At 39.2% G+C, this 17,359-nt stretch overlaps 1 protein-coding gene across 1 annotated transcript in view; it reads left to right on the top strand.

The window, feature by feature from the left end:
• Cdkl5 (cyclin dependent kinase like 5) overlaps positions 1-17,359 on the top strand; it is a 183,341-nt gene that overhangs the window by 164,440 nt on the left and 1,542 nt on the right. Inside the window, 4 exon segments of the mRNA XM_032889581.1 lie at positions 2,939-3,051; positions 3,053-3,063; positions 9,781-9,880; positions 15,030-15,149. Of these exon segments, the coding sequence (XP_032745472.1) occupies positions 2,939-3,051; positions 3,053-3,063; positions 9,781-9,880; positions 15,030-15,149 (344 nt within the window).

The following is a 17,359-nucleotide window of genomic DNA, read 5'->3' as shown; positions in this document are numbered from 1 at the left end:
GTGCTATCATGTCCAGTAGAGGAGTATTTTAATATAATGGAAGTAGAGTTTTAAATTAACAAAATAGTCTTTGGGTTACACCCAAATCCATTTTAGTTACAAATAGATTGAATTGGTTACTATGGGAAAAACATTCACTTATCTCATAATCTACTTTGAGATTTGGCAAGTAGCATTTTTTTTAAAAAAATTCAGTAATAGAAAGGAGAGTTTACTGAACCCCCAGTGAACTAGATTGTTGGGGGGAGGGCGGCAAGGGGGAGAGGATGGGGAGGGGAATACCCATAAAGAAGGGGAGGGGGGAGGGGATGTTTGCCTGGAAACCGGAAAGGGAATAACACTTCGAAATGTATATAAAATACTCAAGTTAATAATAAAAAAAAAAAAAGGAGTTTATACTAAATGAAAGACTTGGAGACATCTGTCATTTCAATGATACTGGTATGTCCCAGAGAAAAAGAGTGGTTTTAAAAAAAATGACAGATGTTTCTAGATATATCTGGAAAGATGTTTCTAGAATAGGTTCATTCTATTTTCTTATCCAGGTTTCTTATCTAGAGGCAAGTGAAAATGGTGTCATTTTTTGTTGTGGTGTTGTTGTTTTAATTTATTTTTGAGATTATGATTACATTTCTTCCTTCCCTTTCCTCCCTCCAGAGTCTCCTTTATGCCAGCACCTTGCTTGCTTCAAATACATGGTTTCTTTTTTCATTAATTTTTATTGCATATGTAACATATATATTCCTAACTGCAACCTTCTCACTCTGTATGTTTACTTGTACATATGTTTCCAGGGCTGATCTTTTGGCACCTCTCATGCTCCCAGCTTTCCTCAGTTGCCTATAGTTCTTTGTGTAGGCTGAGGCCTCCTGGGCTTTTCCCTGTCTACTTTGACATATCCTTTGGTATTGTCCTTGTTCAACTCATGCTTCTGAATGTTGCTAAGATTTTATGATGTAACTTCTTTATCTTCCCATGAGACACAGTCTCATAGCAAATTTCCTGATCCTATCATTCTTAAAATCTGTTCCCTCCCTCTTCTAAAATGTTCCCTGAGCATTAGGTTCAGGATGTATTATAGATGTATCCATTAGGACTGGGTGCCACAGCTCTGCATTTTGACTAAGTGTGGTTTTCTGTAGTGGTCTCTATCTATTGCTGAGGAGTGAAGACTCCACTTACCTATAGGTATAAGAACAAATGTCTGTAGATTGTTGTTAGGGGTTATGATGACTTACTTACTGGTTATAGATTCTCCTCCAAGATCCATGCTTTCACTGGGTAGCTAGCTAGGTTTCCCTCTAATTGAGCAGGTCTTCAGTATAATCTGAAAGCTCTTGGCTACTGACTCGGTATACATAGCGTTACTGTACTCTTAAAGTTATTGTGCCATGCTGGTCATTGATGTGGTTCATCGGCATTATAGCTGGGTAGATTTCTTAGTTGGAGTTTTATTGCTGTGAGGAGACACCATGATCATAGCAACTCTCATAAAGGAGAATATTTCAATGGGTCTGGATTACAGTCCAAATGTTTAGTTGCTGGAGAGCTAGCTGTGAATTCTGCATTCAGATCAGCAGGCAATAGGAAGAAAGAGAAACTGGGCCTAACTTGAGCATCTGGAAAAACCTGAAAAGCCACCCCCCAGTGACACAGTTCCTCCAACAATGCCGAACAGTGCTTCCTAATAGTGCCACTCCCTGGTAACCAAGCATTCCAATCTATGAGTCTGTGGGGACATCCTTATTCAAACCCCCACAGTAGGACTGTTGATGTCTCCTTCTTTTAGGAATTTGGATGGCACCTTCTGGTATCATGAAAGCTAGTCCTCAGGGAGAGGCATGTAGGTCAGTTCCAGTTCAGGATCTCTGGGCTCTGTATAGCAAACAGGAAATTAAAATGGGATCATTGCCAAGGTCAGGGAACAGTAGAGAGGGAAATAGCAGGGGAGAGGTGATCTGGTCAGGGAAATGTGAAAAGAGGGGAGGCAAGTACAGAAGCAGGTGGGAGGTGGGTTAAATAGCAATAAGAATATTTGGGAAGTGACAAGAAATCATACTATTAACTGTTTACCTTAAAAACTATAATACATGGATGTAATCCCCTGTATAAATGTGTGGTTGTTGCCTCAACATCAGTATAAGACAACATCATACTGTAACCTAGTCAGGATGACCTGAACTCACTCTAACCTAGTCTATCCTTGATCTCATTCAGTCCTCCTGCCTGAGCCTCTTGAACAGTGGAATTACATCTAGCAAGCACTTCCTTGCTTGGTGTCAGCCATCTTGGTATACAATGTATATATTACTTTTGTGATGAAATCTGTAGAATGGCCAAGTTTAGAAATTGATGAAAACATGGTTACCCCTTTCCCCAAAGCAGAATCACTCAATACATCATAATCTATATTTCTGTTCAGTTTTGCTCCAAGAATGTATAGAAAATTAATATTTTGTGCAAATGGCCAAATTTCCTTACAATTTAAAGATCTAAGTGATACACCCTTACATTATCAAGTCTTAAACTGCAATTTGTATGTTCCAATACACTTATTGTTAAGTATATTGGACTAAGAATGGATTTTGCATAGTTAGACCTGTAATGAGAAAGCCTCAACTATAAAGAATGCCAACAAAGCATTTTGGGGGAGGGTGCTGTTACAATAGTCATATTTTAGATGACGTCCCATTTTACAATGTCCCCAAATATTCTTCAGTACATCAGCTGACATCTCAGGTTTCTGCTTTGAAATCTTTATGACTCACCCTGTAACCATGTAAGCAGTTGACGAGAGAAATTTGCCTGGCCCACCTCCATACTCAGGAAAGGCAGAAGACGACTTTTTGTTTGTGTCCAAGAAATGCAGTGGAATAACATTAGAACTACTTAAAGCCACAAAGTACTTCAGTAATGCTTTCCTTTTTCTTTCATTTAGTGCCATCTCCACGACCAGACAATTCTTTCCATGAAAATAATGTGTCCACTAGAGTTTCTTCTCTGCCATCGGATAGTAGTTCTGCACAAATCATTCAAAAAAGACAACCAGGATTTTGATCCGTGGTGAGGGTTTTGTCTTACTCTTCCTTTTGCTAATTGTAGATTTGGAATGCAAAAGACATGCAAGATAAACTTTTTAGTGTTCTTTTTACCCACTAGATCTTTTTTTTTTAAGAAAACATGTTATGTCAGAGGGTTTCCAGAATTTCTATTAAGTAGCATGTAAAAGAAAAACTAACAGATAAGTCTTTCATCATATTCGTTCATTCTTTCATTGACAGTGAACTTGGTCCTGACACTTTGCATAGCCCTCTGTATGCACTGCCTTAGTTCTTTTCTCATAGCTGCCCTTTGAGGGGTGGGGTTACTCCTATTCCATGTACACTGAAGCTTGAAAATGGAGGACATACTGCTGCTGCACACATGTAAATATGGAGCAGGGACACAGAGCACCAGCGCTCCATCTAGAATTGTTATGATATTTACATGATGTAATGTTAAAAAGGCACCTACAATGGTACCTGGCACTGGAACGGCTCACTGTGTTAGTAGCTTTGGTTATTATATTTAATGTTTCCATGCTTTGTTGACCCTTTTGATTTTAACTTTGCTCATAAACTTCCATACCTCTTTGTGACTTTGTTTTCCTCCCTGGTGTGTAGAAAACATAAGAAAACAGGTTTAGCTTTTGTTGGTTTTCAGTGTTGACCATTTTCAGGTGTGGCTTGGACAAACCCTGAGAATCCTGTCAGAATGTCAAATGCAGATGCAGGGGAGGAACTGTTTTTTCTTGGTTGTTTGCATGACCCAGTGGGAACAATCTAAAACAGTATCAATCTTAGACTGGCCTAATCCTTTGAAAAGTAGGCTAGTCACATAAAAATTTAATGAAAGTATGAACTGGCCAGCATGGTGGTACTGTGTAATTCCAGCACTTGGGAGACTGAGATGAGAGGACTGCCAGTTTAAAGCTAGCCTGAGCTATGTAGCGTGATTCTATCTCAATGCCTTGCCCGGGGTTGGGGGGTGGGGATCCAAAAGTAGACATCCTTAGCAATGTGGGATATGTGTGTGGGGGGGTGGTACTTGTGCATGTTTGAGGGATTTGATTTGGTTTGGTTGTGGGGGCTGAATATAGGGCCTAGTATATGATAACCAAGTGTTCTAATGTCTCTGAATAGAACTTTAGATGAGAGTGTAGTATATATGTATATTTATGAAATTGGTTGTTTTCAAAATAATCAAAAGTACAGTTGGGATGTTAATCTTTAGCCAAGACATCATCAAGTCTTCCTTGTTCTAATGTTGCCATTTTGTGTTTAAGAAGATTCCAGAATCCCCAGCTATAAATGGGCTCTCTTTTTTATTCTTTTCTCCTTCTATTAATGTTTCTGTGGCACATCTTCGTGTATCGCATCTAACATCATTTAATCTTTAATTAACCTTGACTCATCTTGATTTTTTTTCTTGACAAAGATCTTTGTTTCACCATATTCTTTATATCTGAGAGAACTATGCATTTGATACCACAAACATAAAAGTCTTATTAGAGAAACATGGTAAAATGCAATTCTTAAACTATCACATAACCTCAGGTCAGTCTGTTTCTGTAATAGTACCACTTTAAATTTCTTTGGGGAAGAGAATACTTGTACACTGTACATATTTTCTGTGATGGAAAGTTCAAAATACTATATCATATTTAAAACCAATAAATAGATGTTGTAGTTTAACACCCAGAGCTGTTATTCTGGCCATCTCAATTGTCTTGAATTCACTTAAGAAATGGGAGATAAGCTAAAATATTTCAAAACAAGAAAAATAGACTTAAACAGCCAGACTCGTCATCTTTACCAATAGGGTAACGATTCAGTCCTCACTTATAAGCTGTTTATTCATCCTTGTGCCCAGTTTTAGCGGTTAGTACCAAGGTCGTTAGGGTATGATGTGGTTCCAGCTCACAACAGTGTTTGGGGGGTGTAGGGGGAGAATGATCATAGGCAGTTGCTATGGAGCAAAGCACTTGTGTGCTTTATCTTTTCACAGACCTGGGAAAATCCCGTGCATTGATTTAGATGGGTATCAATTTAGAGTGTGCGCCTATAAAATGAATAGCATTTTCTTTACAATAAATAGACAAATGACAAAGTATGGAACTAGTTTAGAAAAACTGCCATCAAAATTGGGCTAAAAGTGGATACTTGAATTAAGTTGATTCAAAATCCGACTAGTGAAGTAAAGAACTCTGAAACCCATTTGAATAATGACAGTTTTTTTTCTTTTCACAAGGTTATGAATATATTGCTTCAAAAATACAAACATATTGTTTCATATTGTTCATATATGAATATATTTTTCCTTGTCAGTCTGTCTTGCGGTTTTTCTCATAGACTCCTTCACTGACTTTCTTAGTTACTACTGGGGAGGGGATGAGGCAGGAGGACTAACAGAGCAGTGCCCCTCCTCTCCCACTCACTCTCCATGCTGCTCCCAGAGGGGTTATACTAAAGTTCCAGGCTGGCCGTGCAGCCTCATTCCCACTGCTCTGCATCCTGCGTTTGGGAGCAGTTTTGAGTGAGAGGCCAGGCTCTTTGGTTGATTTCTCTTTATCTCTAATACCTAATATGATACTCAGTAAGTGCTGATTAACTTTAAGTCAGTTTTTGTTTCCATTTCTTCCTTCCGTGATTACAGTGAGTCTTTCAACTTCCTCATTCTTCATAACTCCCTTGGGAATAGTTGTTGGGCAAGATGACAGGAGTCACAGTTTTGTGCGAGACCCTGTCTGTTTATCCTTTACTGTATATCCTCCCTCAGCCTCATAGCCATACTATTTTGATCAATGCTGTTACCCCAGGTGATGGGCTAGGTCACTATATGTATAACCCTTCTCAAAGCTTCCCTCTCTGAAATGTATGCGCTACCCACACCTGCCCACTATACCAGGTGAAATTACAGAAGCCACAAATCCAGAGAGGGTAATAGTTGCCACACACATGCCTGGTGGGCTTAATGCTGCTCATTCAAGGCTCCTTCTTCCTTTGTATAATTCACAGCTTTTCAAGTACCTGTGTTCCGGGCAGCTGCTCTCTCTCCCTTTCTCTTCCAGGCTATTTTCTCTCTGTTATTTCTGTGCATGCTTCTGAGTAGTTCTTAATTTTCTTTGTGTCTCCCCTTCTTTGCTCAGGCTTGCTTTCTTCTGTCTTTTACAATGCAAACGTACTCGTGCTCCAGTCCTAGCTTTCATCTTGTTCAAGGGTAATTTATTTCCTATTTCCCTTTGGTCCCTAGAATCTTTTCCTGCCTACCTCTAAACCCCCCACACCTGGTCTACTTCAACTTGAAAATGTTGAACTCATCACTCCTCCTGTCCCACCTAGTCTGCAGTGTATCCAGTGCCTTAAAGACCCCAGGGGAGGCTCTTTGATCCATCATCTTCCCCGTTTCCCAGGACCAACTATGTAATGGCAAATGCAGAACTGTTCTCCTGCCCTGCTTCTTTCTTACCCTCAACTTCTCCAGCCTCTCACTTGAACATTATTCTCTACCTCATCCTAGACTTTTATGTTCCCAGGCAGAATTCTGCTTCCTCCTAGGAATGGTGTCCTCTTCTTTCCTTTCCTGCTAGTACTAAAATTCTGCTCTAATGTCAGTTTGCCCCACCACCACCGGACCCTGGCCCTTGACTGTATTGATGAAGCTATGAAGGTAATGTTTTCCCCAATAGTACAGCCCTGCATTTAGAGAACTTGTAACTTGCCACCATCCCATTTGTACCCATGCAACCACATCTAAAGCTTCTAGCTTTCAACGTGATGAAGGCACTGCTCTGGGTTCCCAGATTGAATCATAGAACTTGTACTTCAGAACTTGGAACTTAAGCAGTGCTTAAATAGGAAGTTCTAATGGACTTCAAGAATGCCTGGGGTGCTCCTGGGTGCTCAGATTATAGCCGTGTGCCATCATGTTGGGTTTATGTGGGTCTGAGGTTAAACATGGGGCTTTGTGCATGCCAGGTGCACATTTCACCAGCTGCATTACAGCAGCACCAACTATATCCCTAACCCCAAAATACTCTGTGCTGTAATAACACCTTATTGATGACCTATAGCATACTATTCAATGTGTTCTCAGAAATTTAAAATTTTATCGATAATTCTACTACCTAGATAGAACTTTTATGGTTTTTTGGGGGTGGGGTTTCTTCTTTAAGAAGAGTTAAAATTTAAAAGGAGAATATTCTACACCCAGGTAGAGCTTTTAAGGTTTTTTTGGGGGGGATTCTTTTTTGAGAAGGGGTAATCTAACCACTGTTGAACACTGTTCTCAAACACATGTGCTAAAGTGATCCTCCCACCGTAGTCACATACCTAGGAATACAAGCATATGCCAGAAGGCTTGGCTTATTTTTGTCCCCCAGTTCAGGCAATGGAACCCAAGGTCTTGCTAGTATTGTACAAGTGCTTGTCCACTGAGCCACAACTCCAGCCAAGATTTCTATTGCAATTTCTTCCTGCAGTTTTTCAAAAAGTGAATGTGGCAGCTAGAGGGATGGCTCAAGAGTCAAAAGCACCCATGGTTCCTACAGAGGGTCCAACTTTAGTTCTCAGTACAATTGGTGGCTCACAACCATCCATAACCCCAGTTCCACAGAATCCCACAACCTCTTCTGACCTCCATGGGCTTCAGGCAAACAAGCAGTACATACATACAGACTTAATTGCTCAAACACAGAAATAAATCTTTAAAAGTAAATAAATGAATATTAAAAGTACATTGTATACCTCTATATATATACCTTCTTGCCATGTAGTTGGACTTATCTGGCATAAAAAAAAACCTTGAAATCGTTATTTTTTACTTAATACTATAGTTTAAGCATTCTTTCATGTCAGTGGGTATTCTTTGAAGCTGTGATTTATTTTTAATAGCTTCATTGTGTTTTCTGCCATGCATCCAGTAATGGTTTATTTAGAGTTTTTCTGGCTTATATATTTTAATGAAAAAAGACGGATGCTGCTTTGTTCATGTTTTTCTTAGATATTCTAATCACTTCATCACTATCTAGTATTCTGAAACCATGAATATAAATTAACTGTTACTTTTAATGATGCTACACTCTTATTTTTAGGGAATATGTAAATATGTGAGGTTTTTTCCAAGGATAATACCAGTTGAGTAGCTTTTTAACAAGTTTAAGTCCAAAACCAAGGCGACTTCCACCGCTCTTTCTACCTCTTTCTTGTTTTAAAAACTGGGGATTTGTTTCATAGTCAGCCTTGGAAGATGAGCTGACTGGCCTTCAACTCAAGTGTCCTGTGTCATCCTTCTGAGTGCTGGGATTACAGGCATCTGCCACCACACCTGTCTTATTTCCTGTTTGAATATTTTCTATTTTTATTAAAATACTTAGTGTTATCTGTGGTATCAATCTTTTTAATTTTTTATTCTATCTATTCTTTTCTCATATAGTACATCCTAAACGCAGTTTACTTTCCTCCCAGTCCTTCCCTTTACCTCCAACCCCACCCCTAAATTAATTTCCTCCTTTGTTTCTCTTCAGAAAAGGACAGGCCTCCCATGGATATCAAACAAATTTGACATACTAAGTTTCAGTTAAGACTAGGCTTAGATTATCAATCTTTCTTTCTTCCTTCCTTTCTTTCTTTCTTTCTTTCTTCCTTCCTTCCTTCCTTCCTTCCTTCCTTCCTTTCCTAAATTCTAAAATTACATTTAATTTTTTTTATTTATTCACCTTACATCCCAATCGCTGTCTCCCCTCCTGGTCCATCCCCTTCCCATAGTTCCTCCTCCCATATCCCCTCCCCTTCTCCTCTGAGAGAGTGGAGGCCTCCCTAGGTATTCCCCTGTCCCTGGGGGGCTCTGAGAGACTGAAACACTAACCAAAGAACATACACATGATGAACCTAGGCCTCGTTGCTAATATGTAGCAGATATGTAGCTTGATTTTCATATGGAACAACTGAAGCAGGGCCTATCCCAAAAGCTGTTGTTGTATATGGTATATGTTCTTCTAGCTGGGCTGCCTTGTCTGGCCTCAGTGGGTGAGGATGAGCCTAGCCTCACAGAGACCTAATGTTGTATCAATCTTAATGTCAGTATTTTCAGCTAGAATGATTCTTCAACACACACACACACACACACACACACACACACACACACCTTGAGCATACATCATGTCTACATCTTTTTTCTTGAGTATTTTTTTTCATTTAGGTGTAATAGATTAAAAGTTTAATAAGTAGGAATTTTCCAGTTTGGGGCATTTTTTTCTTCCATTAATAATGTTTCTATAGCAGCATTGGGTTTTTTTATGTGTAGTAACTTGGCACGTTACTAATAATAAACTTGTTGAGCTAGTTTTTAAAAGGTAAATAGAAAAATGAAGGTATTGAAAAATGTTTCTGTTCTTTCCCTTGGAGAGTTCCAGAGGAAGCATCCTCTAAGCCATGCATTTTACAGAATTTCTAATTCAGAGATTTTCAGCAGCAGGAAAATGGTCCCAAAGAGCAGCTACAGATCATTTATAATAATGCTCAAATTGCTAGTGTGATCAAGCCTGAGCCAAAGACCAGCCATTCCCCATGCTGATTAGATTCGGTTCTCTCTGCTTTTTAGAGGACCTTTACCTGTGGGCTCAATTCTTCATGGCTGATTGAATCTGGGATCACACATTTTCAACCTTCATTATGTTTGTCACAGTGTGGCAAGAGAATTATTCAAAGATACATATGATTAAAAAAATGTGTTCTCATTTAGGAAAAGTCCTGAAAACATTAGTCATTCCGATCAACTCAAAGAAAAGGAGAAGCAAGGCTTTTTCAGGTCGATGAAAAAGAAAAAGAAGAAAACTCAAACAGTAAGTATATGACTAATGTCTATCTGTACCACAGTGTTCTATGTTATTCTGTGTTACACTGGACACAGAGCAGTCAGACTTCATTTCTTAGTGGGGGGATATATTGTAGACAGCTTTCTGAAGTCTTTCATTACCATCTTCTCACAAAGCCTTTTCTAGATTCAGCAGAATCTCAAGGAGTAAAAGAAACTTAAATTGGATGAGAAAATACTTCTAAGCCTCTCTCAATAAACTACTTATACATGTGAATTTAGATTGCTGTAAAAACTATGAAGACAGGGGATTTGTGTCTCGCTAGGAGCATAGAGCTATGCAAAAACTTAGGAAATGGTTTTGGTTTACATTTAAATCCTGAAATTCATAAATAACCATCATGCCTCATTCTTCCCTGACTTCCGGGCTATCTAGTCACAGAGGGTCCAATTTTATCTGACATTTCAGGGCTGGCTTCAGGAAGAAAATGTGTTTCACTTACGGCGGCATTGTGAGACAGGCTGCACCTCAGGTCCTAGGAACTGCATCTGAACAATGGGCCAGCTCCACTTGACTGGACTCATCAGTTTGTGGAACCACTCAAGTGGAAACTCTAATCTAGCTAGTAACAAGAGAAAGTGGGGATGAAAGACAGGCTCCAGGACACCAGTAGGGACAGTTCACTCAAAAAAAAAAAAAAAAGGGCCTGCCTTCCTTCTTTTTATTATACCCTAAGTAACAATAAATTAGCCACTTTTAATAGTTTGGGGTTTTTACTTTACTTTTATTTCACACAAGATTTGTTCTCATTCATTTAAAGAAAAAAATACCCTAATCACACTGGCTTTATCTATCCGATGAGTAGACTAAATGCCTCTGGGGCCCTTCAGGCCATCATGAAAATTAGAAAATACAGCTTAGTGGTAACTGAAAAAGAAACATGATTGTAGGAAAGTATATAACTCATACTAAGGATATTTCTCTCAAAGCCGTTTGAGAAACCTTGTAAGTGTGTTTGTCTTTATTACAGCAGCTCTATATATCAGTAATGTGTATGGCGGTTTGGCCTGCATAGGGCATTGGCTTCCCTGGAACTAGAGACATTTGTGAGCTGCCATGTGTATGCTGGGACTCTAAACTATGACCTCTGGAAGAACAGCGAATCCTCTTAAAAGCTGAGCCATTTCTCCAGCTCTATTTTCAAAGCTGCTTTAAATCTAGACCATCGCAAAGCATTCTTTCAGTTGCTTATTAAATGCAAGTATTCAAAGTAAATGACTTCAAGCTATGAGTGGGCTTAGAGCATGGGCTTGTAAGACTTTAACCCCGCCACTCAGGTGACAGAAGCAGGAAGATCTCTGTTCATGACCAGCCTGGTCTATAAAATGAGTTTCAGAGTAGCCAGAGCTACATAATAAAACCCCGCTTCAAACCGCCGTCGCCACCACCACCAAAATATTTCATTATTGAAAAAAAAATGTGAAACAGAAAACATCATCCTTAATCTTGCCCAACCTACCACAAACAGGATTTTAGTATTTTACTGTAGCTTTTTAGCCTACATTTGTGGAGGAAAGTGTGTGTGTGTGTGTGTGTGTGTGTGTGTGTGTGTGTGTGTGTGTGTTTTACAGTTTCATTTTAATGGTTACATGGTATTTCTGAAGTGTTCATGGGGGTGGAAAAGGCTACCTATATCTCTTACTGAAACTTGCCTAGATTGAAATGTCAAATCAAAATGCCACTCAACTCTATTGTTGCTGAAACTGGGTTAAGAAGTGAAGAAATAAGATTGCCTTTGCTTTAGGATGTTTAAAATAATTTAAATGCTAAAAACCCAAACTCTGCCATTGTCTGTAGACTATTACCTATCGTAAGCATTATCCTTCCAACACCTCTTCCTGGCCACTGGTATAATTTCGTGGGGTTTTGTTAACTGCATGCCTACAACCCTTTGATGTGATTAAGTTGTAGAAAATAGTAAGAGTAGAAGACTTGAGGTGGGCTTGTATATAAATTTAGATTTTAGTACCTGTCTGCGTCAAACCAACATTAAACCTAAAGCCCTGTGGCTAAATGAAGTATACACATCTTGCCTAACTTGATTATTCAAGATTTGGTTCAAATTCTAGATGTTTAAATAGTATAGATTAGGGTAATAGAAAAATTGCTATTCTCTAGCATCCTCTCGACTTAAATGTTTTTATTAAATATTTATACTAAGTTCAGAATAGCTTTCCACATATCATAATGCCTTCATTTTTCCAAACTGAATGGATTTTTTTTATATCTCTCCATTTTTTAATGAAGGATAAAATGTAAGGGTTTTGGGATCTAGAGTCTGATTTCCACAGAGTACTGCATGCAGAGCGCCAGACCACAGGCACTGAGGCCTGGCATTGGCTTAACTCAGCTTTCTTTGAATCAGCATTCAAATGTAACGAAAGGGAACTTGTTTTTACTTTCTAAAACTCAGTAAATAGAAAGCTAAGTAAGACAAACCAAGACAATTGATGGTAGTGAAACTTTTACACAAGATTCCAAGAACCTGAACTCTGTTGTCCGATGTATGTAGTAGAGCTGATCCTAAATCTACTTGATTAGAATAGGAGCTGAGCCGGGCAAGTGGCGACCTGTCCAAAGTCACAGAGTTAGAAGGACTAACACTGGCTTCCCCCAGTGAAAGGCCTCTCATTCAGTTTCTCTCATTAAAACAGGAAGACGCAGATATTTACACAGATGTCTTCACACGTACACCAATGAAGAGATGATCTTACTGCATTCCTATACATTTCTGTTCTCTGACCACTAAGATGGCCAGAAGAGAAAAGAGAGGTGCCAAAAACCATTTCGTATTGTGAAGGTGCCTGCTTTGACTCCAGCAATCTGGAAGCTTCCTTGGGGAATCTGGCTAAAGCCAGTTGCATACCCCGGGAATTACATAGGTCCTCAGAGCATATGGTGACTTTGCCAACTTGGTCATTGGATCTTACTTAGTGTCTCAACCTGAAATGATACTTCGATATAAAGTTTGAACTTTAAAAAAAATTATTGTGTGTGCATGATATGGGGGAGGAGTACACAGGGGCCATAGTGTATAGAGGTCAGAGGGTAACTTTGTGGAGTTGGGCCTCTCTGTTGACTTTTATGTGAGTTCTGGGAATTCAGTCTCTGGTTGCTAAGTACCTCACTGATCCATCTTATTACCAGCCCTGAAGATTAAACTTGTGCTTTGCTTGAAACCCAGAACTGTGAATTGTACCAGATATTTTAAGTGACGTATATATTTCTAATAGTGCAGTGTAAGGCTGCTCAACTAACCTTAGTGTCCCACAATACTCGTAATCACTTCCCAAGTGATATTTACTGGCTTAAAATAATGGACCAAGAAGATCTAAAGGACTGAAAGGATATTTTTCTTTTATAAAAAATAATCCATATGGTAAAATCTCTTAGTGAAGTCCTAACAATTAGTAATAGCTGAAATTCATCAGTACCTCAGTAAACACAATTTTTCAAAACAGCCTTATTTTTGATAGTGAATAAATTCCTAATTAAGCATAATGTAAGCAGATGCCTAAAGGTCTCTAGCAGTCCTGGACTGTTGCTTATTACCATTGTATAGACTCTGAAAATTTTTGTACTTGTCTAAACTTAGACTATTGATTCTAGGTAAAAAAAAATAACAGCTATTCCTTCTAGATGCAAAGCACAGAGATTCTTTCCATGATTGCTAATATTTAATCATTTGAGGGCTACCAAGTGCTAGTAGTTTCAATTAAAGCACCTATTTTACTTCAATTTTTTTTGCAATTGGCTCATTTGTATCTTATATTACAGACAGACTCCACCAACGGGGAGAATCCAAGCATCAAGAAATCCCTCTTTCCTCTTTTTAATTCAAAGAACCATTTAAAGCATAGTTCTTCTTTGAAAAAGCTTCCTGTAGTCACTCCGCCCATGGTACCCGTTTTTACGTATCGTAGCCCTGAAAACTGCTCCAGTAAACTTGTTTTACTGATGACAACAGCATGTCTTATTTTCATGGGGTCATAATCTTTGTGCTAGTTAAGTACCTGGGCCAGTTCCATAAATTCACTGGGATATATGGCTATATATAATACATATACTTTATATATATTATATATATACCTATTCTGGGTTTTCTGCACCAGTTAAAGATGTTGATGCAGAAGCCTACTAAACAAACTAGTAAGGCTGGTTTGGATGGGCTGATTAGCCAGTTATTGGCACACAGCATTCTTGAATCTTTTCATTGCTGTAAAGAATCTGACACAGTCAACAAATGCCTTTGCACTTGGCTCACTGCATGGACTTTGTTACCATTTGGTTGGCAGTTTTTTTCCTTAAAACCAACTTTGAAGTGACCAAATTAATTGAGCTAGCAGGCCCATGAGAAAAGCAGCTTTGTACTTGTTGATAACTTGCTCTTCCTTACCTGCTGCTAGCTTTTGCTAGTCACTAGGTGTAAGGCCGTGGCTTTTGCTTGGCATTTGGCATAATTCTCCTTTGTCCACTAAAGCCATCAAATAGACCAAATGCATTCATTTGGAATTTGTGGCATACCTTTCAAGCAGTTTCTAAGTATATAACGCCAGACCCAGATTTACTGGGCAGTGGTTTGGGACTATGATTCAAACCATACCTCCCTACTTTTTTCTCTCCCTGAAAGCTCCCTAGACTTCTTTGGCAGCATCAAATACAGATTTTTGCATCATATTCCCAGCATGAGATTTTCCTTTGGTTTTTGTTTTATTGAACTGGTTCATAACCTAGCTATACTATGGACTGAGGATACCACAGCAGTTCCTGGTCCAGCCCACTTTAACTGCTCTCTCTTACAGCTACTGAAACTAACTAACAGCATGGGAATGCTTTGAGGGTTAAGGTTTTGACCAAGCTGCATGACATCTGCCAATTTTTCCTAACGCAGGGAAAATTACTAAGAAGGCAGCAGAATTTAACTAGCACTACATGCATCGTGAACATTTGGAGAGTTTTGGTTTACTTACTGGGTCTTTTTGTGTTTTTCTCCCTCTTTTGAATTTTGATTTAGTTCAGTTTACTTTTCAGTTTGGGTCTCCTCTTGGGTGTGGGTGTATATGTTATTTAAGGTTATTGGTGTGTTTGTTGAATCCTTCTCCATCTTTCCCTCTAGGTGCCCAACACTGATGGTCCTGATTTATTGACCTTACAGAAAGCCATCCATTCTTCTAGCACTGCAAGCAGCAGACCAAAGGAGTGGCGACCTGAGAAGCTTTCAGATCTACAGACCCAGGTAAGTACAGCCTACATCACTCCCAGATTTTCAGGATCAGAAACCAAGGAAGAAAAATGTTTAGTTCTCCCCCAAATAGACCGTAATGAATAGCCTTGATGGTATTTTGCAAGTCAGGATGAATCCTATGTCAGCGATTCCTCCTGTGAAAAAAAAGCAAGCCTCCATTACCCACTTAGCTGGAGAGAGCAATGGAGCAATGTGGAGAGATGAAGAGCTAGTCCTAGCCCACAAGTAGGCTACAGCTCAGGAGACAAGGATTCATGAGGAGCATACAACAAAGTAAGGTATGCTGTGAAATATTGCTGAGGATGAACCGAGATTGTGAGAAGAATAAGGTTACCTAAAGATGGTACCATATAAATTGGGCCTTGAAAACCAGATAGTAGCAGCTTTCTTGAAAGAGTATTTTAACTTTTGAAATCCAAACTGTTTTTAGAAAGACAGGCAAACACTTTTATTAGGAGCTGCATATTGTGCGGTAACATGGGGTTATATTTACCTGCCATATAGAGAGCTTTAGTCTCGTTCTTATAAGTAATTAACATATCTGTTTTAAACAATTATCCTTATAGGAACTGTTTCAGTATTCATAATCTGCCATGTTTATTTTAACCAAATTTTGGGAGTTTAGAAGCAATGGCTCTACTTTTTATAGGTTTTCTGTTTTGTTCTTTTTTTTTTTTCCTTAAGAAAGCATTTTACCAGTTAGTCCAGGTTTGCCTGCAACTTGCTATGTAATCCAAACTGGCCTGGAACTAACTACCAATCCTCCTGGCTTTGTATCCCACATGCTAGGACTACAGATCTGGCTTGTTTCCCTGTAATCTGTTACTTGGAGCTATAAAGAGAAGTTCTCCAAATTGCCATTCTCTCTGCCTGGCCATTTATATTTTGTACTTACAGCATAATCTCCTCTGAGGGCGAAGGGGGCATAGGAAATGACATATCCTAATTTTGGCAGAGAGATGCTTATTCAAACTAGGAACACAATGGTCTGAGAGCCTGATGCTAAGGGGCCCCTTTCTAGTAACTTCATGTCTCCAGCTGATTCTGGATTATTATAGTTGCTTAATAATTTTATAAAATTGACTAGGAGAGACTTGTCTTATTATTTTAATAAAAACAAAAAAGTAGTGCCACAGACCTATTATCTCAACACCTGGGAGTTGGAGGCAGGAGTGTGAATAATTTGAAACTATACTGGGCTATATAAACAGAGATCCAGGCCAGCCTGGGCTACATAAAGGCATGGAGCAAGGAGGATCAACAATTGGAAGCTACCCTGGGGTACATAAAAGGGATGAGGGTAGAGAAAGATGCCCTTTGAATATCTCCAGTGCCTAGAACACTCTGCTACCTCCCATGGGAGCCCCAAAGCTTTCTTTGGAAAAAAAATGTCATAGAGATAGTGAAGGATGCTTTCCTAGAAGCTGTTTCTCCTTGAGTTGATTCTCAATTCATTTATCTTGGTTGTTAGCACCCAGTTTCTTCAAATCTTGTTGTTTTCTTAGAGATTTTCAATGTGATTCAAAGTTGACCAATAGCTGAAATGCATGTGGCTTATACTATGGCACTCAGGATAAAAGAACTCTGAGTTTGCCAGCCTGTGGTGTAGATTGGTTTGTTTTATGGTGTGTGTGTGTGTGTGTGTGTGTGTGTGTGTGTGTGTGTGTGTCTGTGTGTGTGTCTGTGTGTGTGTCTGTGTGTCTCTGTGTGTGTCTGTGTCTCTGTGGGTGTGTGTGTTGCTCTGTTGTTTGTTATCTTGGAAAGTTTCCTAAACTACCTTCAAATTTGTCATTCTCTTGTCTCACCCTCCCACGCATCTATCTAGGATTAAAGTTGTATACTGCCATTCTTGGCTTTCTATGCCTCTTCTGGTACTGATTCTCCTGCACCTCATGCTTAAGGTAGAGGAAGAAGAGAAAGTGTTGCCTTTTGCCATTGAGAAACTTGAGGCTCAGAAGTTAACTAAAAATAGTTGGCCAGTGAGGGACAGGTCTCACCTAGAACCTGGCCTTCTGTTTCCACACCAGTCTCCCTTGCACAGTGCCCTGCCCTGTAGGGCCTTTGACCAGTAGACATTCTGTAGGCAGGAAATCCACTAGCCAGTATTCCTGGAAGCAGTTGAAATGCTGTGTATTTTTAATACCCAAACTGTACCATTGCCACATCAGAAAGATGAAAATGAAGCAGTAAAATACAACGTA

The sequence above is a fragment of the Rattus rattus genome, chromosome X (genome assembly GCF_011064425.1).
Source record: "Rattus rattus isolate New Zealand chromosome X, Rrattus_CSIRO_v1, whole genome shotgun sequence".
NCBI classification, from domain to species: domain Eukaryota; kingdom Metazoa; phylum Chordata; class Mammalia; order Rodentia; family Muridae; genus Rattus; species Rattus rattus.
The sequence above is the reverse complement of the archived record's forward strand: the minus strand, read 5'-3'. Positions and strand labels throughout refer to the sequence as shown.